The sequence below is a fragment of the Somniosus microcephalus genome, chromosome 6 (assembly GCF_052327205.1).
Source record: "Somniosus microcephalus isolate GS21.2 chromosome 6, FLI_Smic_1.0, whole genome shotgun sequence".
Classification (NCBI taxonomy): domain Eukaryota; kingdom Metazoa; phylum Chordata; class Chondrichthyes; order Squaliformes; family Somniosidae; genus Somniosus; species Somniosus microcephalus.
In genome coordinates this window covers 32,184,989-32,209,828 of record NC_140992.1, presented here as the reverse complement: position 1 = coordinate 32,209,828, position 24,840 = coordinate 32,184,989, and the positions used below count along the sequence as shown (strand labels likewise).

Here is a 24,840-nt window from a genome sequence, read left to right as displayed (position 1 = left end):
ACCAATCCTCTGGGTTTCCCGCCCAGGCAAATTAGGTTAAATATCCCCTGAGGAATCTCACGGGGACTGTGCACGCTCTCCAAAATCTGTAAAAAAAAAAAACAATTTATGCAGCCAGATTCTGCACCTTGGGCCGGAATTTTTAGAGGTAAGAACGGCTGGGTTAGCGGCGTGGGGGGGGGGCAGTGAAAGTTGTACAAATGTAAAACCCGACCCCAGCCTGCCTCCAGCCCGCCCACTTTCACCTTTTACTCCAGCGGGACGGTCGGGGTGGGGTGGACTGCCAGCCCACTGCCAGGAGGCAGGTTGGCAATTTAAGTATTATAATGAGGCCTGAAGCCTCTACTTTAACCTGCTTTGCAGGTTTTACTGCAGGCTCCCTGTCCAGCAATGCCTCAATTTTAAAATTCTAATCTTTGTTTTCAAATCCCTCCATGACCTTGCCCCTCCCTAGCTCTGTAACCGCCTTCAGCCCAACAACCCTCCAAGATATCTGCACTCCTCCAATTCTGGCCTCTTCTGCATCCCCGATTTTAATCGCTCCACCATTGGCAGCCGTGCCATCAGCTGCCTAGGCCGTAAACTTTTGAATTCCCTCCCTAAGCCTTTCCATCTCTCTAGCTCTCTCTCCTCCTTTAAGACGTTGCTTAAAACCTTCCTCTTTGGCCTGTCCTAATACCGCCTTGTGTGGCTTGGTGTCAAATTTGATAGCGCTCCTGTGAAGTACCTTGGGATGTTTTACTACCTTAAAGGCGCTATATAAATGCAAGTTGTTGTTGTTGTCTAGTCACTTATCATAACTCACCTGGATCACCTGAAGAGGTCACAAATCCAGTACCAAGAGGGAACGCAGCATGAAAATCAAAACAAAAAAAAGAATTAATGCAAACAGTCCAATGAACGTATTAATGAACGAATCACAGGGTTATACATAAATCACAGGGGTAAGGTTGCAAACACAGGATCCAGGCTGCAGGGCACGAAAGAGGCAGAAGTGATGGGGTATTAGTCATAGAAAACACATGCAATTCTGCACATGGTGAGTTTGGGGCCTCAGGAAGAAATGATGCTCCGAATGGAGGTCAATTACTTCCCCATAATGAGGAAAATTCTCCCAATATTCGTCCTCAAGGAGAAGCCCAACTGTGCCGGTGTGACATTTACATTTCACAAATCACAATACGATACTGTTAACCATGGCCAGCCAACCACGGTTAGGTGTTATTTAAAAGAGCAAAGAATCACTTAAGGGCAGGGATACAAATTTCACAACTTAAATACATGCAGACTATTGAGGCCGAGTAATTTGTGTCTCTTGAGATATGGAAATTGACTTTGGAAAAAAACACAATTGAGAAATCCCAATGGTCAGATTAGAATCTTATTTCAGAACACTGAAATTACACCAGTAACTGAAGCCAAACTCGAAGTTTAAACCTAGTCAATGTGAATTTGACAAATTCTGGTGATACATTGCAGAACTGAAGGTGGCAGAAACAGGGCAAGGAATGTTCACCATGGAAAGAGGAAAAGTTATTATGGATAATAAAAAGTGTAATTCTGAAATAGAGAATTACATTTGACAAGAGATCACATTATTTGCTGATTACTGTTCTATGATGTCACTTTGGTAAGGTTCTTGTTGAGTTTGCTAGCGGTTTTAGCTTTCTGTAAATGGCACCAAACTACTAAAATAATAAAGCTGCATAGAGCACTGTATATCGAAGAGTTTTCACAATCCCCAGTTCAATGAGTCCTTTAGTGGGGCTTTGTTGCAGTGGAGGGCGGTATTCTCTTTTTAGAATATTTATAACTCTGAGCCTTCCGAGTGCCACGTGTTAACTTTGGCTAAGAGGATGGAGTCACCGGTTACTAATCCTCGGCCATTGCAGGTCCAAAAAACAGTCAGAAATGCTTTGACTTTCCCTCCCTCCTTCTGGAGTGATACCTCACCTCTACTTTGGGCCAACCTGTTACTATAACGGAGATTGTCGACTAATGAAGTGACGTACATGGGAAATCAATCAACGCTACCCTACAATGAGGTACGCTACCCTACACTGAGGAATGCTACCCTACTCTGAGGAACGCTACCCTACTCTGAGGCACGCTACCCTACTCTGAGGCACGCTACCCTACTCTGAGGCACGCTACCCTACTCTGAGGAATGCTACCCTACTCTGAGGAACGCTACCCTACTCTGAGGAACGCTACCCTACTCTGAGGCATGCTACCCTACACTGAGGAACGCTACCCTACTCTGAGGAATGCTACCCTACTCTGAGGAACGCTAGCCTACTCTGAGGAACGCTACCCTACTCTGAGGAACGCTACCCTACTCTGAGGAACGCTACCCTGCACTGAGGAACACTACCCTACTCTGAGGCTACCCTTCACTGAGGAACGCTACCCTACTCTGAGGAACGCTACCTTAGTGTGCCAACAAACTGTGATGTCATGCTGGTTCAAAGTGAGTCCTTCTGATATCGTCAAATAAGAATTTAATTTCTGCTGGCACTTTATTAGAATCTCATTCCAATTTTCAAAGTAGGAAATACAACGAAGTGAACCAGATAAATGGTGTGTACAGTATGGGATCAGTCTTGTAAGCTCCTACTGTGTTCTCAATATTCTATGTATAGTATTAGAGAAATCTTGTTAGAATTTACACTATTCCCAGCTATATGCAAGCATTTGATCAGCCTTGTGACTTCATACTATTCTCAGAAAAATATTGAATGCAATATCTGAGGAGTCTGATGCTTTTATTGTTATAATATTCAATTCACTTTGCATCACTACCCAAGTTCAGAAAATGATTAAAAGGTAACTGACCTCGAGGTCCTCCTGGGCCTGGACAACCATGTTCACCTCGATCACCTGCAGCTCCCGACGGTCCAACAAGCCCAGGGAACCCAACGTACCCCTGCTCTCCCATTTCACCTTAGCAATAAGCAAGAATAGAGGATTGTAACTGTAGCCTGCATTGTGAAATATGAAATAAAGTGCAATAATTTTGGTCTTTAAAAACAATGTTCGAACTGCGAGAGGCCAGTGGAGTGTGAAATGTCAGAAGAGTACGGGATTCAGAATTAGGAGGGATTCAGGAGGGGTGCAGTTGAACAGGCGTTTTTTGTTCTATAATTAATATTTGTGTGAAATGAGTAGGTGGAGTTTGACTCTGGTGAGAGTGCGGTGCTATTGGGAGTTCAGGCCAATAACTTAAACACAGACATATGACAGTGCAGCGAACCCTCGTGATATGTGTAGAGTGTGATATGTCAGCCATCATCGACCCCCACTGTTTTCAGGGACAGCATATAAAAAGAAAAGATTAATTAAAGGATGGAAGAAAGATGGAGTCTAATTGTGTAGAATGAAGTATGGTGGCGATATTAAATAAATATTTTGCTTTTTTTTTACAAATGATGGTGAAAGCGAGGATGTAGGTGTATTATAGGAGGATATAGAACAGTTGCCACAGATAATTGTAGAAGAGCAATTGGTTCTGAAAAGACTAGCAGAACTCAAGATGGATAAGTCACCAGGCCCTGACAGCGTGTGCCTTAGGCTGCTGAATGAAACCAGACAGGAAATAGCAGAGGCTCGGCCACAACTATTCAAACCTGCTTAAATGTGCAAATTGTGCAAGTGCACTGGAGAGTAGTCAATGTAACATCTCTGTTCAAGAAGTGAGAGAAGGATAAATTGGTTCACTTTACACCAGTCTAACATCAGTTGTGGGCAAACCCAGAATCTATGATTAGAGATAAAATTAGTGAGCATTCAGAAATGTATGGGTCAATCATGGACAGCCAGCACAGATTAGTTAAAGGCATATTGTGTTTGACAAATTCTAAAGAGGTTTTTGAAGAAGTGACTGATTGGATAGATAAAGGGAATGTAGTACATGTAGTGTATATGGATTTTCAACCTCCAGTGTCTCAGGCTTGTAAGAAAAAATCAGGTATATGGTACAAGAGGAAAAGTAGCATCACGGGTAGAAAGTTAGTTGGAGACAAAGGGCTGGATTTTGATTCTGGAGGTGGGTAGGAGGCGGGACTACAACTTTCGGGGTTGTAGTTCCGCCTCCATTGAGTTGTAGCCAACCCACGCGATTTTGACTTGATTGATCTTGGTGAGCCCGCCCAGCGGGCTCAGCAGGCCAATTAAGGGCCACCCGGCAACAGGTGACGTCACAGATGGATATTTAATCTGTCAAGAGCTTTTGACAGATGAAATATCAGCGTTTCACAGCGGTTTGAAGCTGTCAAACACTGACAATCTGTACTCTATGTTAATTCCTTCCTCTCAGGATGATTTAGATATCTCCCCGGAACAGAAAGCTGAATGCTGCAATTTTTGACAGATCGCGGCCATTCTGCTTTCTGTGCCGGTGAGATAAGGGACTCCCGAGACCTGAAGGAAGGAAGGCTGTAAAGGGAAGTAAAACTTCTTTAAACACTTTACACACACCAAACACACTTACCTCTGCACTCATGCACCCATCACTCACCTGAACACCGGACATCGCAACCCCCCAAGCCCTTCATCCCGACGGTCCACCTTGCTAACTTGGCATGGTTTGGAGCCGTCGGGAATCCCACACTTCAAGAATGAAAATAGGGATTAGGCTAAAAACTGCCTGTTAACTACCTGTTAACAGGCAGTTAATTGGCACTAATCCCCTTCCCGCCTCGGGGAGGCGGCTCCCAGCACAGGTCAGGTATCTGCCTCCTTTGAAACTGACATGGAGGTGGGTTGGGGGCGGGATGGGTTTGTGCCCCCCGATTTCGGGATTTTAACCCCACACATGCCTCCAATCCCGACTCCACGGCCCAATGAAAATCCTGCCCAAAGAGTTGGTGTAAATGGTTGTTGTTCAGATTGGGGAAGGGTTAGAAGTGGTGTAATACAGGCATCAGTGCTGGGTCCACTTTTGTTCTTGGTATAATGAGCTGATTTGGACTTGGGCAGAGGGAACGCAATCTCAAAATTTGCTGATGACACAAAAGTAGGAAACTTGGCGAAGAGCGAGGAGGACTGTAAAAGACTTCAGGATGATGCAGACCATTAGTAGAGTGGGGTGACAGGTTACAGATACATTGTGGATAAATGTGAGGTAATACCTTTTGGAAGGAAAAACAATGAATAAGAATATACACTCAATGGAAAGATGCTGAAGAGTGTGAATGATTCAAATACACAATTCCCCGACTGCAGGTAAATAAGATCATAGGGAAGGACACAATATTTTGGGTTTCATAAATACAGTAGCAGCATAGCGTACAAGAGTAAAGAAGTAATGATGAACTTGTATAAAGCATTGCTTTAGGCTACAGTGTGCAGTTTTGACCACCCAATTATAGAAAGGACAGAGAACTACAGTGAGCTTACAGTCCAGATTCACCAGCGATGGAAAGCTATAGTTATGAGGAAAGACTTGAGCTAATGGGATTTTTCCACTGGAGCAGTGAAGGCTAAGAGGAAATTTAGTTGAGGTTTTTTTAATTATGAAAGTTTTTGATAGCCTGAATTGGAAAAGACTATTTCCTCTGGTTGGAGAATCAAAGATGAAGGGAGCATCAATTTTAAATTGTTACTAAGAGAATGAGGAGAGAGATTAGGAGAAATTCCTTTATTCAGCAGATTGTTGGAGTATGGAATGCTTTGCCACAGGTAGTGCTTGAGGAAGAGAATGTTGCATCTTTTAAGGGAAATTTGGAGAGATAATTGAAACAGAGGAAGATATGGGATTAAGGGGAGAGAGTGGGGGACAGTGGGGTTACACAGACATGTTGGGCCAAATCGCCTCGTATGCTGTAAACATCTATACTTCTGTGGAATAAAGGCAAAATAAAATGCATAATATTTTAATAAAATTGCAATCAACCTCCAAAATCTATCATAAATTAGGAATTTTTTGTTGCAAAATTTCTTCTTTTACAAACCATCTAAGGTTTAGTGGGAGTCAGCATTGGAGTTCTTAGCATTTGGGTATTCTTGTAGCACAGGCCAGTACCAATATATTACTGAAAAGTCACTTTAAAAATGTACTTTGAAAATACCTTTTTGACCTTGCGGCCCTGGAGGGCCATTAAATCCACACAAGCCCTGCTCTCCTGGTGGTCCTTGAGTTCCACTTCTACCTGGTGTGCCTGGTTCGCCAGGATCCCCTTGGAATGGTATGGAGGGGATCCCTGGGTCACCAGGAAAACCAGGAGGACCTGCAAAAGAAGACAAGATAACTGAACATAAAAGATTAGGCAGATAATCTGAGAATGAAGGCAATGTAAACTATATTGATCCCACGTAATACCGCTAGGTAGGATCCACCATATGCCTATGACGAGGCTTGTGCTATAATGCAGATCACCTTCTGGCTACTGAGGTAGAGCCACTTATGCCTCACTCCTGATCTACTACTGCCAATTGCAGCACTGTTACAAAGCGCCATGAAGTGTATAGTCCACGCTCAGTGGTAGCGACATTATGAGGAGTAAGTAAATAGAACGCCATTTGCTCTGATGTCGCAGTACTGAGCAGGGATTCCCAACCTCCGAATCACTCCAGTGCTGACCTTACTATAAATCATGGGATCAGCTTTTAAAAATAACCATGGGTGATGCCGAGTGCAACTTCTGTGTCACATGGGACTATTGCTCTGGGGGATGAGGGGGGGTTGAAAATTTGGCAATTGCGGCCTTTAAAAAGCCTATCATGGTTGAGGATCTATGGCAGCGGGCTGGAAGGGCAGCTGGTAAGTATTAAACAGTTGGACGAACTGACCAGACTGTCAGGCTGCTGTAACAGATAGCTCATGTGAGATTTTGGGGCAGTTTTAAAGAATCTCTTCAAATGGAGGAATGGACAAAGGCATAAAAATCTGAGCGGGATATTGCAAGGAGGCAGAAAGAGCGCACAGTTTTAACAAGGCCGAAGCTCATGGTGGAATGCCACACAGGAGAGAAAGACTACTGGGTGCCCATGGGAGGAAACCGCAGGAGAGTGTCTCTCATGCTATACGGAGGGAAAGAATGCCATCTCTGTCACCCCAGAACTGCAGATTAGTGCCGGAAAAAGTCCAATGATCTGAAGAGGGCAGGCAAGGTCGTATACCGGGCCCTCCCCCTTTTCTTCCTTGGGTACCATGGGCGCCAACACACTGCTCTTCCTCTAGAATTAATAGCTGCACAAGTCATCCTTCATACTGTATTGTGGTGAAAGGCTTCGCTAACCCTATATGAGATGGCATAAAAATTTAGTGTGGCTCACACTTTCACAGCCACAGACAAAACTGTCTGGGCAGACGAGCTTGGCTACATGTCTTCATGTAATAACTGGCACAGTTCCCCATTGCAGAAGTGAACTCTTCTCACACAGAGCTCCACACGGAGATCTTCATACGACCTGTGTTGCCTGTAAATTCTTTAGGAGGAAGCATGAGTAATATCTTGTAGGGCACATCCTTATCACATGGTGCCTCACTCTCTTTTCTTCTATCCTGTTCCTCCTCCTCCATTAAACTTGCAAATAAGACAATACCCACACCAGGTACTCAGAACTTCTTACAATGGATGGGGGCAAAAGTAACCTGGGGTCTCGCAGCCTCAGGATGTCAGATGCGAGACCAGCTCTATAACAGCAACAACAACTTGAATTTATATAGCACCTTTAATGTAGTAAAACGTCCCAAGGTGCTGCACAGGAGTATTTTAAGACAAAATATTTGACACCGAGCCACATAAGGATAAATTAGGGCAGGTGACCAAAAGCTTGGTCAAAGAGGTAGGTTCTAAGGAGCGTCTTAAAGGAGGAAAGAGAGGTAGTGAGGCGGAGAGGTTTAGTCAGGGAATTCCAGAGCTTGGGGCCTAGGCAACAGAAGGCACGGCCACCAAAGGTTGAGCGATTATAATCAGGGATGCTCAAGAGGGCAGAATTAGAGGAGCGCAGATATCTCGGGGGGGATGTGGGGCTGAAGGAGATTACAGAGATAGGAAGGGGCGAGGGCATGGAGGGATTTGAAAACAAGGATGAGAATTTTGAAATCGAGGCGCTGAATAATCGGGAACCAATGTAGGTCAGCGAGCACAGGGGTGATGGGCGAACGGGACTTGATGCGAGTTAGGACACGGGCAGCCGAGTTTTGGATGACCTCAAGTTTACGTAGGGTGAAATGTGGGAGGCCAGCCAGGAGTGCGTTGGAATAGTCAAGTCTAGAGTTAACAAAGGCATGGATGAGGGTTTCAGCAGCGGATTAGCTGAGGCAAGGGTGGAGACGGGCGATGATACAGAGGTGGAAATAAGCGGTCTTAGTTATGCTGCGGATATGTGGTCGGAAGCTCATTTCAGGGTCAAATATGACACCAAGGTTGCGAACAGTGTGGTTCAGCCTCAAACAGATGTTAGAGAGAGATGGAGTCACTGGCTGGGCAATGGAGTTTGTGGCGAGGACCAAAAACAATGGCTTCAGTCTTCCCAATATTTAATTGGAGAAAGTGTTTGCTCACCCAGCACTGTATGTCAGACAAGCAGTCTGATAATACAGGTGCAAAGCACAAAAAAAGACACTTTAAAAGCTTTTCTGTAATTCTCTTAATCATTCCTCACAGTTTCTTCAGACTGCCGGCTCAAAACTAAAGCACCTCTGCCGGTCTCAGCTGATGCTGGCAAAAGGTCATCATTTTTAGCTCATCAATTACCCTGTATAAAACACCGGTTAGGCCTCCGCTGGAGTATTGTGGCCAATTCTGGGCACCACACTTTTGGAAGGCTGTCATGGCTTTAGAGAGGGTGCAGAGGAGATTTACTAGAATGGTACCAGGGATGAGGGACTTCAGATATGTGAAGAGACTGGAGAAACTGGGGTGGTTCTACTTAGCCTAGAGAAGGTTAAGAGGAGATTTGATGGAGGTGTTCAAAATCATGAACTGTTTTGATAGAGTAAATAAGGAGAAACTGTTCCAAGTGGCAGAAGGGTCGGTAACCAGTGGTCACAGATTTAAGGTGATTGGCTAAAGAACCAGAGGTGACATGAGGGAACATTTTTTTATGTAGGGAGTTGTTATGATCTGGAATGCACTGCCTGAAAGGGTGGTAGAAACAGATTCAATAATGGCCCAGAAATTCGGGTCGGGGGCTTCCTGCGGGTGCAAGCCCCCGATCTGCACTTACCTTGCGCGCCGGCTGTTGAGCTGTAGGGCCCCGTGGAATTCCGATCCAGGGCCTGGTCCAGCTGCCGGCGCACTGTGCTTGCGTATCCCAGGGGCGCAGTTAGTTCGATGTGTCCCCTGGGATCATGTGGGCCATGGGCAGCCAATCGGAGCAGCGAATGCTCCAGTCATAAGTTTTGACAGGAAGTGCTGTCAAGACTTATAAATACTACGGCCCCAAAATAGCACTAAACCTTCAAATAAATTATTTTAAAAATCACATTTTTTAAATAAACTATAAATTACATTAAATATTTTAAACAATAATTTAAATTTTTGAAAAAAATAATTTTATATTCTAACAGGGCTAAAAATAAACTTACCTTGCTTTAAAGTATTTAAAAATAATAAACCTGTGGAAAAAATGTTTTAATTTTAATTAATTCACCACTTACCTTGTAAAAAGCAGGCCTTACGCCTGCTTTTTATATTTCTAAATCCTGCAGGCTTACCCTCGCGTGAAAACCTGTAAAAAAAAAACTAAGTTCGATGCGCACGCGCTGCCTCCCCCACGCACGCGTTCGACCTCTGAACCCCTGCTTTCACAGGAACGGAAGTGCCATTTTCCCGTGCATGCGCAGCGCATGCAGAAAACTGGCACTTCCATCGGGCTTACGGGTGAGTACCCAGCGCGTACTCACCCGTGGAGACCTGACTTTCTGGAACTTTCAAAATGGAATTGGATAAATATTTGAAGGGGAAAAATTTGCAGGACGATGTGGAAAGAGCAGGGAAGTGGGACTAATTGGATCGCTCTTTCAAAGAGCCAGCACAGGCACGATTGGCCGAATGGCCTCCTTCTGTGCTGTATCATTCTATGATTCGCCGATACCCTTGCTGCAATGGGTGTACAAGTCACGGGTTTTGCTGCTCCAACACTGCTGCTCATTAGCATTTATTTGAATGATGCACCAGCAGCATCGTCGGGCTCAGGTTGAGAAGGCCCCAGAACGACAGTACGGCCATCACGGGACGGTAAGCCAGTGGAATCCACCTCTAAAGTTGTTGGATCGCTCATTTTACGTCCCAAACTTGCCAAAAAGTGCAAGTAAGTTCGGGCCCGAGGAACAAAGCCCATTTGTGTTTCCAAATCACCAGCAGAGGGCAGCAGGACAACAATGCTAATTTTGTGGCTCACAGGCAAATGAAGCTGGAGCACCGTTTAAAGGTCTATATCACAGAATCACAGAAACCCCACAGTGCAGATAGAGGCCATTTCGGCCCATCGAGCCTGCACCATTGATATACCTATCAATTCATCCAATGAAAAGCAACGAGTTAAGAAAGTAACTATAGGTTTTTATTGGCTAAATAACAGAGCCCACCCTCGTGGGTGATCGGATACAACAAGGAGGAATGCCAGCCAGTCGACTACCTTTATACCTGGGCAGGTAGGTGGAGTCATGGGCGGAGTCAGCAGTGGTCAGCCCAGGTATAGCAGCGTGACAAGAGGCGACCTCGTATAGTGATACAACAGTGTGAACAGTGATAACCATAGAGTAACGATATAACAGTGATAACTATAGTGTAACGATAGTGAACGATAAAAGTGGTTTACCACATTCACCCCTTGTTTAGATTTGAGTCCGGCGGGGTGACACAACCAACACATATCCCACCCTATCCCCGTAACCCCATGTATTTTAACCCCCTAACACTAAGGGTCAATTTATCATAGCCAATCAACCTAACTCGCACATCTTTGGACTGTGGGAGGAAACCGGAGCACCCGGAGGAAACCCACGCAAACACGGGGAGAATGTGCAAACTCCACACAGACAGTCGCCCGAGGCCGGGTTCAAACCCGGGTCCCTGGCGCTGTGAGGCAACAGTGCTAACCACTATGCCACTGTAAGCTTATGTTATATCGCAAATATGATGCGTGACCCACAGCCCACTGTGACCACATATCCGCGCCGCCACTAAGACCGCCTATTTTCACCTCCGTAACATCACCTGACTCCGCCCCTGCATCAACTCATCTGCTGCTGAAACCCTCATCCATGCCTTTGTTACCTCTAGACTCGACTATTCCAACGCACTCCTGACCAGCCTCCCATCTTCCACCCTCTGTAAGCTTGAGCTCATCCAAAACTCTGCTGCCCGTGTCCTAACTCGCACCATGTCCCGTTCATCCATCATCTCTGTGCTCGCTGACCCACATTGGCTCCCGGTTAAGCAACGCCTCGATTTTAAAACTCTCGTCCTTCTTTTCAAATACTTGCATGGCCTCGCCCCTCTCTAGCTCTGTAACCTCCTCCAGCCCTAAAACTCTCCTAGATAAAACTGCGCTCCTCCAATTGTGGCCTCTTGCGCATCCCCAATTTTAATTGCTCCACCATTGGTGGCCATGCCTTCAGCTGTCAAGGCCCTAAACTGTAATTGCCTCCCGAAACCTTTCCGCCTCGCTACCTCTCTTTCCTCCTTTAAGACGCTCCTTAAAACTTACCTCTTTGACCATGCCTTAATATCTCCTTATATGGCTCGGTGTCAAATTATGTTTAATAATGATCCTGGGAAGTGCCTTGGGGTGTTTTACTACATTAAAGGTGCTATATAAACACAAGTTGTTGTTGTTCTCAGTGATGTCACCAAGTCACTGTGAGGAGTGATTAAGAGAGTTACAGAAGAGCTTATAAAAAGTGTCTTTTTTTGTGCTTTGCATCTGTATAGAACTGGCCTTGCCACCGACATCCTGAAGGTACAAGACCCCTGGGTTATTTTTGCCCCCACCCATAGTGAGAAGTTCAGAGTACCAGGTGTGGGATTCCTAATGGGTATTGTCTTATTTGCAAGTTTAAAGGAGGAGGAGGAACAGGAATGTGGAGCTGTGTGTGAGAAGAGTGCGCTTCTGCAATGATGCAATGGGGGAACTGTTCCAGCTACTGCACAGAGACGTGTAGCCAAGATCACCTGTGCTGGATTCCATGGTGTCAAAGCAAGGAAGCTGTACCCAAAAAATAACTGCTCCTCAGCTACTTCTCATGAGTCATTTTAAAGCATAAAACATAGTAACTAGTTACATGTCATAGTAACTAGAGACAATTAAAGTAGACTGGTAAGTGTACTAACGCAATTTAATTTTAACCAAAGTCGCCGGGCAGGAAACCCACGGGATCGAGGGGAACAGCGGTTTTACACCCCGCCCAATATTACCCTCCATTGACTTCAATAAAGAGTGAAATCGGGCGGGGTGAAAAGCCAGCATTGCACTCGATCCCGTCAGGTTCCCGACAGACGGGTTAGGTTAAAATTGCCCCCCATCTTTTTAGAGGTAATTGGTTGGTTGACTAACAGCGGTGTCAAAGCCCGCACCAAAGCCAGGTGAAATTAGTATAAAAGCTTTCGTTAAAGTGTCTGTGTGGTTACTGTCTTGGCAAAAGCTCTCATACCTGGTGGGCCATCAAAACCTGGTGGACCTTCGCTTCCTGGAGGTCCAGATGATATAATACTGCAAGGGGGTCCTCTCAGGCCTGGAGGTCCTGGTGCCCCACGCACACCTATAATTTCAAGGCAAATTTATTGGGCATATTAAAATAATGGTCCTAGTTATTAAAGTAGTTTAATAAACAGTTATATCATTGTTACAAACTTTGTATTTTGACAGAGTATATTCTAAAATACAGTAATTGATAAATATATTGTCTGCTTAAAGAGGAGCTGTAGTTTTCTAAATTGCAGTGTGATCCTATATATCTTATAAAAGGAGATATTTATTCAATGAATGGTATCTCTCACGTCTTCCTTCTTCCCGTCTTTCAAGCTTTAAGTCACGATCAGCTGAAGCCTGAATCTTTTTTGTCGTCTTCTATTTTGCTAAGTGCATTGATCAGCCGTTCAGGGATCCAAAGGAACAATTTTCATAGTGCACTGAACAGCTATGCAGGGCTCTGGGGGGGCATTTTCTACAATGCACTGATGAGCTGTTCAGGAGTCCAGGGAGCAGGGGAGTATCAGCATCGTATCTTATGTGCACTGATTGGGTGTCATGTTGGGAGAGACAACTGGAGTAAAAGTACATTATTGAAAGGGACTAGAGATCACCAGAGTAACAGAGAAAGCACCAGAAAAAGCCAGTGAAAATGAGAGAGAGAGAGATAGAGATAAGGAGAGCAAGAGAGACACAGGGAGAGTGCAAAAAAAGTTACTTCTATTGGTCCGATGAAACCCAGGATTCAGAAAGTGTCCCATCCTGGCCTTGGTAAGATGGGTAAATGAGGTAGGTGACCCTTCTCTGAATATAATTGGGAACTTCTGCCTTATGTGTTACCTTGTGCCCATGGAACACAGATCAATAGGGAAATGCACTCGACACATTACACCACTTTACATGTAAATTTCTGAATTTTCCACGGGGAAATGTATGTCCCAGACCCTCAAGAACAGCAGCTCACTCCTTCAGCATTTGTCTATCATAGTCTGGGGTGGTGGGGGAGGCACAAAACAACTCTTGCATAAAATGCCCAAACATTTTGAGCCAGCTATGCTTTATGCCTGGAACAAGACATTTTGTGCAGAATTAACTTATTGCAGTGACACCATGAATGGAGAATTCTCTCTGCAATTCAGTCTATCTTTAGTTAATTCAAGCCTTAGCATAATGGATATTCTGCAATATTGGTTTTGTACACATTTTGGGAGAGAGGTGCGAAGGAATAAATCTGATTTAAGCAAAAAAGATAGCCTCTAGGTTTGCCATTTCACAATGTTACTGAAGGGGAAATTCTACACAAAGTGCTTGTTAATACATGGGATACTGTGCACAATACCAGAATACAGGAACAAAGGGAGAGTTAGATATACTAGTAAGTGATCGCATATCACTTTTTGCACATTCAGATGCAATCATTAGCACAAACAATTAATGTGGGCAAAGTAACTTTCTTTAATAACTAGAACTCACAAATTGTATCTCAAGTGATCTATATATTCAAGTGCTCACCTGGAGAGCCTGGAGACAGTTCATATAGGCCATGACCAAACAGCAGGAGGTATTAAGGATTCATGTGATGGTATTAGACAAAGACAAATGCAAACCAAAAGAAGAATTAATACAACATGACAGCAGGTTTCTTCTCGTCCTACAACATGAACATGAGAAGGTGACAAGGTACATGAAGACAACAACTGAATGAAATAACATGAAGCAGTATTAGATCTGGCCATGTGTCCAAGGATCCAATGGAGAGTGTAAGATCTAGTCATATTTCCATTGATCAGTGTTAGAATTGATCATGTGTCCAATGGACAATGTTAGAACTGATCACATATCTAAGTCTCCAATCAATGGCTGACATTCTAATTATAGTGTTAATTAAACCAGATTGACTTGTGGCACGGATACTTTGTTCAATCGAAGCAGCTATCCAAAATATCTCTTTAAGGTGGAAGAAGATTAAAGCTTTTCTTACCCCCCGCAAATCACTTTAAAAACTCAGCAGGGCCTCCCAATACAAGCACAACCTGCCTGTTTGAAATGTGCTCCTGTGTCAGTGAGTACAGTGCTCCGTGGCTGGTACATTCAACACATCCTCTGTTGACAGGCATAGGAGTGCAGATCAACAGGCAGGCCAAAAGACCCCTCTAGATTAAAGTTCACCTTACCCTAGCACACGATTTTAAAAGCACTGCAAAGCTTCTAATTGCAATTATAACAAGCCTGTTAAAATGTGGTTAGAGTCCATGCAGGAAAATAATGAGGCACAGAAAAAAAAAGCACAAAGTGGAGAAGCCTACCAGACACTTTCAGGAGGTGTGGAAATACAAACCTCAAACCAGTACAATTGTTTGCTCAAGTAATATTGGCCCAGAAATTCGGGTCTCCACGGGTGAGTACGCACGGGGTACTCACCCGTAAGCCCAATGGAAGTGCTGGTTTCATGCATGCACTGAGCATGCGCGGGAAACCGGCACTTCTGTTCCCCTGAAAGAAGGTGGCACGCGTGCGCAGGCGAGGCTGTGCGTGCGCATCGAACTTAGTTTTTTTTTAACAGGTTTTCCCGGGAAGGTAAGTCTCCAGAAGTTAGACATGTAAAAAGCAGTCGCAAGGCCTGCTTTTTACAAGGTAAGGGGTGAATTAATTAAAATTAAAACATTTTTTCCACAGGTTTATTATTTTCAAATACTTTAAAAAAAGGTAAGTTTATTTTGAGCCCCGTTAGAAAATAAAATTAGTTTTTTTCAAAAATTTAAATTATTGTTTAAAATAGTTATTTTATGTAATTTATAGTTTATTTTAAAAATGTGATTTAAAAACCAAATTTATTTGAAGATTTAGTGATGTTTTGGGGCTTATAGTGTTTATAGATTTGACAGGTCTTCCTGTCAAACTTATGAATGGAGCATTCCCTGCTCCGACTGGCTCCCCATGGCCCACGTGATCCCAGGGGACGCATCGAACTAACTGCGCCCCTGGGATACGCAAGCACTGCGCGCCGGTAGTTGGAGGAGGCCCAGGATCGCAATTCCACGGGGGCTCACAGCTCAACGGCCGGCGCGCTAGGTAAGTGCAGGTCGGGGGCTTGCACCCGCAGGAAGCCTCCGACCCCAATTTCTGGGCCAATATTTATAAAAGTAGTTAAGGTGATGGGGGGGCAAAGCATACTCGGACTTTTGTTGTTTATTTCAGTAATGAAGCCTATTGTGTTTTCAGTTTAAGACACTGGGCAGCTGAGCCAGGCAGTACTCAAAGTGAGATTGAAGAGCTCAATCCCTTAAGATAACGTACTTTCCTACCTTCTGGTCCTCGAGGTCCTGGACTGCCCACTGGGCATGGAATAGAACTTCCTGGAAGTCCTGGAGCCCCCTTTACACCTTTTGATCCAGCTGATCCTGATGATCCCGATGGCCCAGGTTCACTAGGTCCTTTTTAATGACAGGATTGCAGCAATGTTAATAAATCACACGACAGGTCGCAGGGTAAAGCTAATTTTATAATCTAAAGGTAATTAAAGCCCGAGCATCAGACAGCAACGATGAAAAGGAACTGGACATGATTTTATACAATTAACACAGAGTTTGCCTGAATGTGTTTGGTATCTGTGTTCACAAGATGGTGTCGGTGTGATGGGTATCTGTCTTGAAGAGACGGCCTTTAGGTGTGATTTCTATTTTGCCTGAGTGATTACATATCGGTGTGCTTGGCAGCTGCGTTAAAATGATGCGGTTTGTATCTGTGTCGGGAAAAAGTATTTTGGTGCAATTACCTGAAAGAAATGATGTTTGGCTGTTACTGGTGTCTGTCTCAAGAACTTGGTTAGTTGGATGGAATAGCTGTTGTACAATGTTTAAAAATATACATAATAACTGTGTGGTCTTTACCTGGAGGGCCATGAGTTCCTTTTTGCCCTTGCAATCCATTTAGACCATTTAAACCAGGCGATCCAGGTTGACCTAGAGTAGAGGGATATGCCTATGAAATATTTTATTGTTTATATTTCCAGTTGAAAATAGTTATGTCTCAAATAAAGAAGATCAGTGCCCTAGTTGAGACAAACTATTATTTATCTACACAGAATAAACATTTGGGTATTTTTGAAGTGGGTGTTTAGTATAGGTTGGGAATCTGATAAATTCAGAAGGTTCAAGCCAAAGATTTGATCCACTATCTCACAAGCTGGCACAAACGTCTCCACTGTACACAGATCACTCCAAATGTTTTCTGCATTTTTTTTAGCTGCTATTTTTCCCTCAGCAACTGAAATTCCTAATAAAGGTGATTAAACAAAAGAAACGTCAATACTTATTTCAAAATCACATGATCAAATCTATTCACTGAATGATCTGCTGTGAAGTGCCTTGGGACGTTTTGCTATGTTAAAAGTGCTGTATAAATGCAAGTTAATAACTTCATTGAAGCTTTTCTCTGAAGGCCTCACTCTCTCTCAAAAGTTTGAACCAACACTTGAGATTTTTACCCAGACTCTGTGAGCTGAATTTGGATTACGCAGTCTGAGCACGTGCAGTGTATCTAAATTCTGATAATGCATTTTTCAGTCAGCCTTGCGGATGGAATATTTTTCTGTAGTTTCCAACACTTTCTGCTCAGTAGCTATTCTACAAATTATTTTGAAAAACAAGGCGGCAAATTTCAAAAACTTTATTGAGGTAAAATTTATATTGACTGTTTTAAAAGAAAAAGTTACCATGTTTGTATTGATGTGCAAGAGCGGCAAAATGAGAGCGTTCTGATCACACACATGTTGTAGCTTTTGTTTAACGTTCCACAAACTTCAGAGAGTGCATTAAACTGAGATCGAGAGCGAGAGAGAGATTAAGGGTGAGGAAGGACCCTGGCCTTTCACCATCCACTCTTGGAGGGAGTGAATGAGGGGGAGGATGAGTGGGAGTGAATGCGGGGGAGTGAATGGAGGGTTAAAAGTCATAACAAAGCAAGGGGGAGGATACAGATGTTGAGCAAGTGGTGCAAAGGTGAAGGGTTAGAAGCAGTGATGGGATTGTGGAGGTGGTAGGAGCAGAAAGGGTTGGAGACGTGATGGGAATGAGGAGGCGGGAAGAAGCACGAGTGATTGATTGACAGAGCGGATGTGAAGAAAACAGCTGAAAACCATGCTTCACCACAGCTCCCACCCCAAATGCAGCCTCCAGCCTTTGGTGGCTCCTCTCCCCACCACACCACCTACCACCCGAAAGGACAGAAAAAAAATAGAGAAACAAGAAGAGGACAGAGAGAGAAGCAAGATGGTCACGGGGAGAAAATGAGGGACAGAAGCAAAAGATAACATGAAGATATGAGAGACTGGCAAGAGAGTGACCATATTCTTCAACTTACCATGTGCAACTAATAATGCATTGATACTTATATATCACTTGACTCTTCATTGGATCAGATATAGACAAACCCCCTTCCCAACTGAAGCTCACCCCAACTAAATCACCAGCAAAAATGGACACATATTCTATCACCATCAACATGTGTAATCATTAAATGATTTAGTATTGGTTGCCATTTATTTCTCAAAACTGTATTTTTGCAGTGGAATACAGGAAACTCTTTTTTTATCCAGCACCAACGGGACCGGCGTGGTGCCGGTTTATCAAAAAGTCCGGATTACAGAGAGGTACAGTAAAAGGTACGAGAGCTCTGTACACAGCAACAAATCCAGGCTTCCCTGTTGCTTAGCAACAGGTGCAGGAACCCCGGCCACAAGATCCAAGCGTCCCTGTTGCTTAGCAACAGATGCAGGAACCCCAGCCACAAGATCCAAGCGTCCCTGTTGCTTAGCAACAGGTGCAGGAACCCCGGCCACAGATCCAGGAACGGCCACTAATATGAAGTAAAACTTACCTGAACCTACTCCTGAATTTTGCCGGTTAACAGAGATTTCCGGTTATTTCGGTGCCGGTAAATCGAGAGTTTCCTGTATATCCTAATGTGATTAAACAGTTGTTTATGACTTTTTATGAATTCATCAAAAACTTATTCCCTGAACTTAATTTTGATACAGACAGCTTTGATTGTGTCCTGCCAGGTGCATGCTTCAGTGCAGAAACACTGGTGCACATCAAGAGAGGTAAGGAGCACTTGGTTGTACTTGGCACTGTCCACTCTATATGCCTTAGTCTCTTTGAAGTAAAAATAAACGGGGACTCCAACTGAGAGACCAGACACAGTAAAACAGAAATTGTATATTTTGTAGTTCTGATTTTATGAAGTAGACTCCAGGATACAACAACAACAACTTGTATTTATATAGCACCTTTAACGTAGTAAAACATCCCAAGGTGCTTCACAGGAGTATTAAGACAGAAAATTTGACACCGAGCCACATAAAGGAGAAATTAGGGCAGGTGACCAAAAGCTTGGTCAAAGAGGTAGGTTTTAAGGAGCATCTTAAAGGAGGAAAGAGAGGTAACGAGGCGGAGAGGCTTAGGTAGGGAATTCCGGAGCTTAGGGCCTAAGCAACAGAAGGCATGGCCACCAATGGTTGAGCAATTAGAATTAGGGATGCTCAAGAAGGCAGAATTTGAGGAGCGCAGATATCTCGGGGGGTTGTGGGGCTGAAGGAAATTACAGAGATAGGGAGGGGCGAGGCCATGGAGGGATTTGAAAACAAGGATGAGAAATTTGAAATTGAGGCGTTGCTTAACTGGGAGCCAATGTAGGTCAGCAAGCACAGGGGAGATGGGTGAACGGGACTTGGTGCGAGTCATTTGAACGATCATTATAGAACCTTATACTGGAAAACTCTTCAGTTTTTATAGGTTTGAACACTGTTTACAGTAGTAAAACTTTCAGATTGTTAGCACTAGTCCAGTTTCTCAAACAGCCATTATTGAAATAGGCACGAACAGGAGCTTTTGGGTCTGACTGTATCGCCACAATTTACCTTTGGAACCTGGTGGGCCAGGAGGTCTTACAGATCCTGGTTGTCCTGGGGTACCGGGTGATCCTAGTGGTCCGAGGCGTCCCGAATCTCCTGGAGGTCCTTGAATACCTTATGGGGTCAATCACCACAATCATTATAGAACAAGTCAGTCATGTGTCCATTTTGAATATGATTTCTAACTCTTGGTTATGCCTGTGGCACAACCATACGCCCAATATACTGCTACAGTTCCAATTTAGCCCTCTACATCATGTAGTCCACTTTTTAAACATGAGCTGACTACTTATCTTATCCCATGGAAGTGAGCTTCCTACTGCCAATTCCATAGAGGTAACTATATATTTCTTTCGAGTGCAAAAATTCTTCTCTGGTTATATCATAGTTTATATAATTAATCACAGGCCTTTTAGGCTTGACATGCAGCATTGCTTTTTTTTGTGTCCAACCTAATTGCATACTATGAATAAAGGAGAATGTCACTACACAGCTGTTGGAACATTTTCAGTATCCTCATTCCTCACGGCCCCCTCCCCTCTCCTGTTGTTTCCAGAAGAGGAGTGTGGGATTTAAGCAGGCAATGCCAGTAACTATGGCTGATGTGTCTTTCATGTTTTCAAGCTGCAGGCAACACTGATCACTTCTTTGTGTGAAGGATCCTCCGTAAGATCTTGCGACTGAGGTGTCATGTTACATTTTCCTTTTTCCCCAATTGTGTTGTAGTTCTTGGACTTTGTATGGCACCGTGGATACAGTGGTGTCCATCTCCTAATTAGGGCTCATGGGATTGGGGGTAATATATTAGCATGGATTGAGGATTGGTTAAGAGACAGAAAACAGAGAGGAGGAATAAACGGGTCATTTTTGGGTTGGCAGGCTGTAACTAGTGGGGTACCACAAGGATCAGTGCTTGGGCCTCGGCTATTTACAATCTATATCAATAACTTAGATGAGGGGACCGTGTGTAATGTATCCACGGGTTCTGATGATACAAAGCTAGGTGGGAACGTAAGTTGTGAGGAGGACGCAAAGAGGCTGTAAAGGGATATAGACAGATTAAGTGAGTGGACAAGAACATGGCAGGTGGAATATAATTGTGGAGAAATGTGAAGTTATCCACTTTGGTAGGAAAAATAGAAAAGAATATTTTTTAAATGGAGAGAGATTGGGAATGGTCAGAATACAGAGGGACCTGGGTGTCCTTTGAAGAGATCGCAAAGTCTCTGTTTGAAGAATGGACTCAGTCGAGAATATTTTTGTGGACTTTATGGGCTGAGGGTGTTTTCCCTGTGGTGGGATCGCCCTGTGCAGATGCGTGGGGGACTGGTTTGTTAAAACTCCAAAGAATGCATGGCAGTTGGCTGTGACAAAAGAACTGTCAGTCATCCAGAATGTATGGGTTCACCCGACAGTCCTGGAAAAAGGAAGGGGGCCATTGAACTTGAACTTATTAGAAAGCCACTCTAATATGCAAAAGCACTTCTCACCTCCATCTCAGAAGAGAAGCAGAACAATGAACCCACTAGCCTCTGCCAGTCGAAGAGGAGCCACTTTTTCCCAACACAAAGACCAAAGACATGTCCCAGACTTAGGGCCATTAATCCTATCACAGAATATTCATGTATCCGATGATGACCCATCACTGATTAAGCGCCGGAGTGCTTAGAAACAAAAGGATTTTAAAGATTGGCGGGAAAGATAAGGGTAGCCAGACTCCTATAAAGATAGATCCTTTCCCACCATTCTTTCTCTCTCTCTCGCTCCACCAAGATCGACCTAACAAGAAGTACCAGAGAAACCGCCGAGTGGAGCGATCGAAACCGACCGTATGTGGGGGTAAGCATAATCTAGAGTGTCCCAAGCTGGTAACCCGATATCCCAGATGAGCTGGGTGAGCTGTAAGGTCTCTCAGAAGTTAAGTTTTTGGGCTATTCTGAAGGTGGGAGCTTCGTTTGGTTCAGCCACTCGAAGGGGTTTATACAACTGGGTAATTCGTTGGTAGGGGTGGAATTATAGTCCACCATAACAACAAGGGAATTACTGCTTGTTATAGTCCCCAGATTTGTACTGTATGTATGTTGTTTGTAACCTGGATTTTATTCTCCACAGGGACTGTGATTTTGTTTAGTAGTGCATGTTTTAGCCAGTGTATGTTAGGCCAAATAAATACAAGTTTGATTTTTCACCGAAGCATTCCTGTCCGTGACTTATTTCATTTACACTCTGAATAATAATTCCCGGTTATAGAACCTTCGTAAGGCGGGGGCGATTCGAACCGTCCGTCTAGCAATTGGGCTAGGATCAAAAATCACTTACATCTTGTACATGAATCACTGTAAGCTAACATGCAGGTACAGCAAGCAATTAGGAAAACAAATGGTATGTTTTTATTACAAAAAAGAGTATAAGAGTAAAGAAGTCTTACTGCAATTATATAGGGCCTTGGTGAGACCACACCTGGAGTACTGTGTACAGTTTTGGTCTCCTTATCTAAGGAAGGATATACTTGCCTTAGAGGGAGTGCAATGAAGGTTTACTAGATTGATTTCTGGGATGGGGGGGATTGTCCTATGAAGAGAGATGGAGTAGACTAGGTTAATATTCCCTAGAGTTTAGAAGAATGAGAGGTGATCTCTTTGAAACATATAAAATTCTTAAGGGGCTCGACAGGGTAGATGCTGGGAGGATGTTTTCCCTGACTAAGGAGTCTAGAACTAGGGGTGACAGTCTCAGAATAAGGGGTCGGCCATTCAGGACTGAGATGAGGAGAAATTTCTTCACTCAAAGGGTTGTGAATCTTTGGAATTCTCTACCCCCGAGGGCTGTGGATGCTCAGTCATTGAGTATATTCAAGACATAGATTGATAGATTTTTGGATACTAAGGGAACCAAGGGATATGGGGATAGTGTAGGATGTTGGAGTTGAGGTAGAAGATCAGCCATGATATTGAATGGTGGAGCAGGCTCGAAGGGCCGAATGGCCTACTCCTGCTCCTATTTCTTATGCAATGTTCTTATAACTGTTCTTCTACATCTCAATATTCCCCTGACAGAATCTCTCTCAGATCGGACCTTATCGAGCTACATAAGATACGGAACTATTTTCATCGGAACAGAGAAGGCTAAGAGGAGATTTAGCAGAAGTTTGTAAAATTATGGATTTTGATTGACTGAATAGGGAAAGATTATTTCACCTGGTTGGAGAGTGAGTGAGAAGTGTTCATCAATTGTAATCTGTCACTGCGATATTGAGTAAAGAGGTTAGGAGAAATTGCCTAGCAAAGAGGATTGCTGGAGTATTGATTGCTTTGCCACAGGGTGTGGCTGAGGCAGAGAACACTGTATCCTTAAGGGAAAATGGGATAAATATTTGAAGCAGAGGAAGATAAAAGTCCATGGGGAGAGAGTAGGGCAGTGGAATTCGATCTTGATTGTTCTCAGAAAGAGCCTAAATGGACCACATGTGCTGTAAACTTCTTTGGTTCTTCATCCTGTTGTGTATGTCCCTTTAAGGGAATAACTGGTCTCAGACTGCAGTACCAGCAGTGACCACCCCTGTATAAAAGGCCCTAGCAGGCTTCTGTAGTTTCAGTTTCCAGGTTGTCTCCATTCAGTAAAGACTTGTTAAACCAACTCCTGCATTCCGTGTCTCCATTAACACACGGATCTAATACTGGCGACGAGTAAGAAACGAACTTACCTGCAACTCGGCAGCACCTCAGCCGACGTTATTGAAGGTCGAAGCCAGAAGAAAGAAAAAAAAATAATCCAAAGAAACTCGAGAAATGGGCGTCGACCGTGGGCAACCGCCCTCCAAATCATCGGATTGAAAACTTGCAGGAGAGACTGTCAAGAGCCAGGCTTGGTTCTCCAGTCTGTGGTTTCCCAGCTAATCGGGCAGGTGGCAGGTAGTGCGCTGATCCTTCCTGGGCTGCGGCGGGCTAGAGCTCGATCGGGTGGCTCTGCAACGGGGCCGGGCAGCGAGTCGGGAAGCAAAGAGAGAGAGAGAGGGTGGAGCACACAGGGCGCGGCCGGTGCTTCGCAGCCAGGCAGCGTTCGGACCTAAGAAGAGGGAGGGAAGTGTCCCAGAGGGTCCGCTCCACGACGGGAACGGTTCTTCAATTAACGGAGCAAATATTGAAGCGCGATAGAAAAATAAAAACACCGCGGTGAACAGCGTTGGCAGCAGCGGCAGCGGCGGGAAAGCGCGGGAGGCGCCATCTTAACTCGGCAGGGAAGAAGGAAAAGCGCGGGAGGCGCCATTTTAGATTTTTAAGATGCCAAAGACTGGCGATATCACTGCCTTCGATAATACAATAGAAGACTGGACCACGTATGTGGAAAGAGTCGAGGTATATTGCGAGGCAAACGAAATAGCTGATGAGAAAAAGGCATCGGTATTGCTAAATTTAATGGGCGTAAGAACGTACGGCCTATTGCGGGACCTGATTACTCCAGCCAAACCGAAGGCGAAGAGTTTTAACGAAATTGTTGCTATCCTACAGGAACACCTAAATCCTACACCGCTGCTGATAGTAGAAAGATTTAAATTCCACAGGAGAAATCAGCATAAAAATGAGAGCAATGTTGATTACCTTACGGAACTACGCAAGCTATCAAAGCACTGCCAGTTTGGAGCAGGACTGGCAGATACCTTACGGGACAAATTTGTCTGTGGACTCCTGAGTGAAGGAACCCAGAAGAGGTTACTCTCAGAGAAAGAGCTGACGCTAGATAAGGCTTTCAGCGTGGCAGTATCGTACGAAGCAGCAGCAAGGGGAGCTGCGGAAATACAACAAAAGCCACAGGAATATGGCACCCACGAAATGACACGGGGATTTGTAAAATGTTATCGCTGCGGCAGAACAAACCATGACCAGAAGGACTGCTGGTCCAAGGACAAAATATGCAGGCAATGCAGAAAGATGGGACACATTGCACGAGTTTGCAGGTCTGGGAAGAAGACCAACGACAACAAAAAGGCTACTAAGGAACCGTACAGGAAAGTACAAAAGATGACGGACAGTAGTTCCGAAGACCAGATGAGCGATAGTGAATCCGGGAACAAGAGACTAAGCTGTCTCAAACTTCACAACATAATCGCAAAAGAGGATCACCGAACCATTTGGGTCACCCTCACGATAGCAGGGTCCCAAGTCAAAATGGAATTGGATACAGGATCAGCTCTAACCGTCATGAATCGACGAGATTACAAGCGGCTATTTTCACACATACCCTTGAGAGAGACATCCATTGTCTTGAGGACGTATACGGGGCAAAAA

At 44.2% G+C, this 24,840-nt stretch overlaps 1 protein-coding gene across 1 annotated transcript in view; it reads right to left on the bottom strand.

Annotated features, from left to right (window-relative positions):
- Window positions 1–15,897: 15,897 nt before the first annotated feature.
- LOC147115586 (uncharacterized) overlaps window positions 15,898–24,840 on the bottom strand; it is a 217,811-nt gene continuing 208,868 nt past the window's right edge. Inside the window, exons 36-38 of the mRNA XM_085989605.1 lie at window positions 19,562–19,669; window positions 16,533–16,604; window positions 15,898–16,076 (exon numbers count right to left, since the gene is read on the bottom strand). Coding sequence (XP_085845731.1) covers window positions 15,898–16,076; window positions 16,533–16,604; window positions 19,562–19,669 — 359 coding nt within the window. The remainder of the gene's footprint in view (window positions 16,077–16,532; window positions 16,605–19,561; window positions 19,670–24,840) is intronic.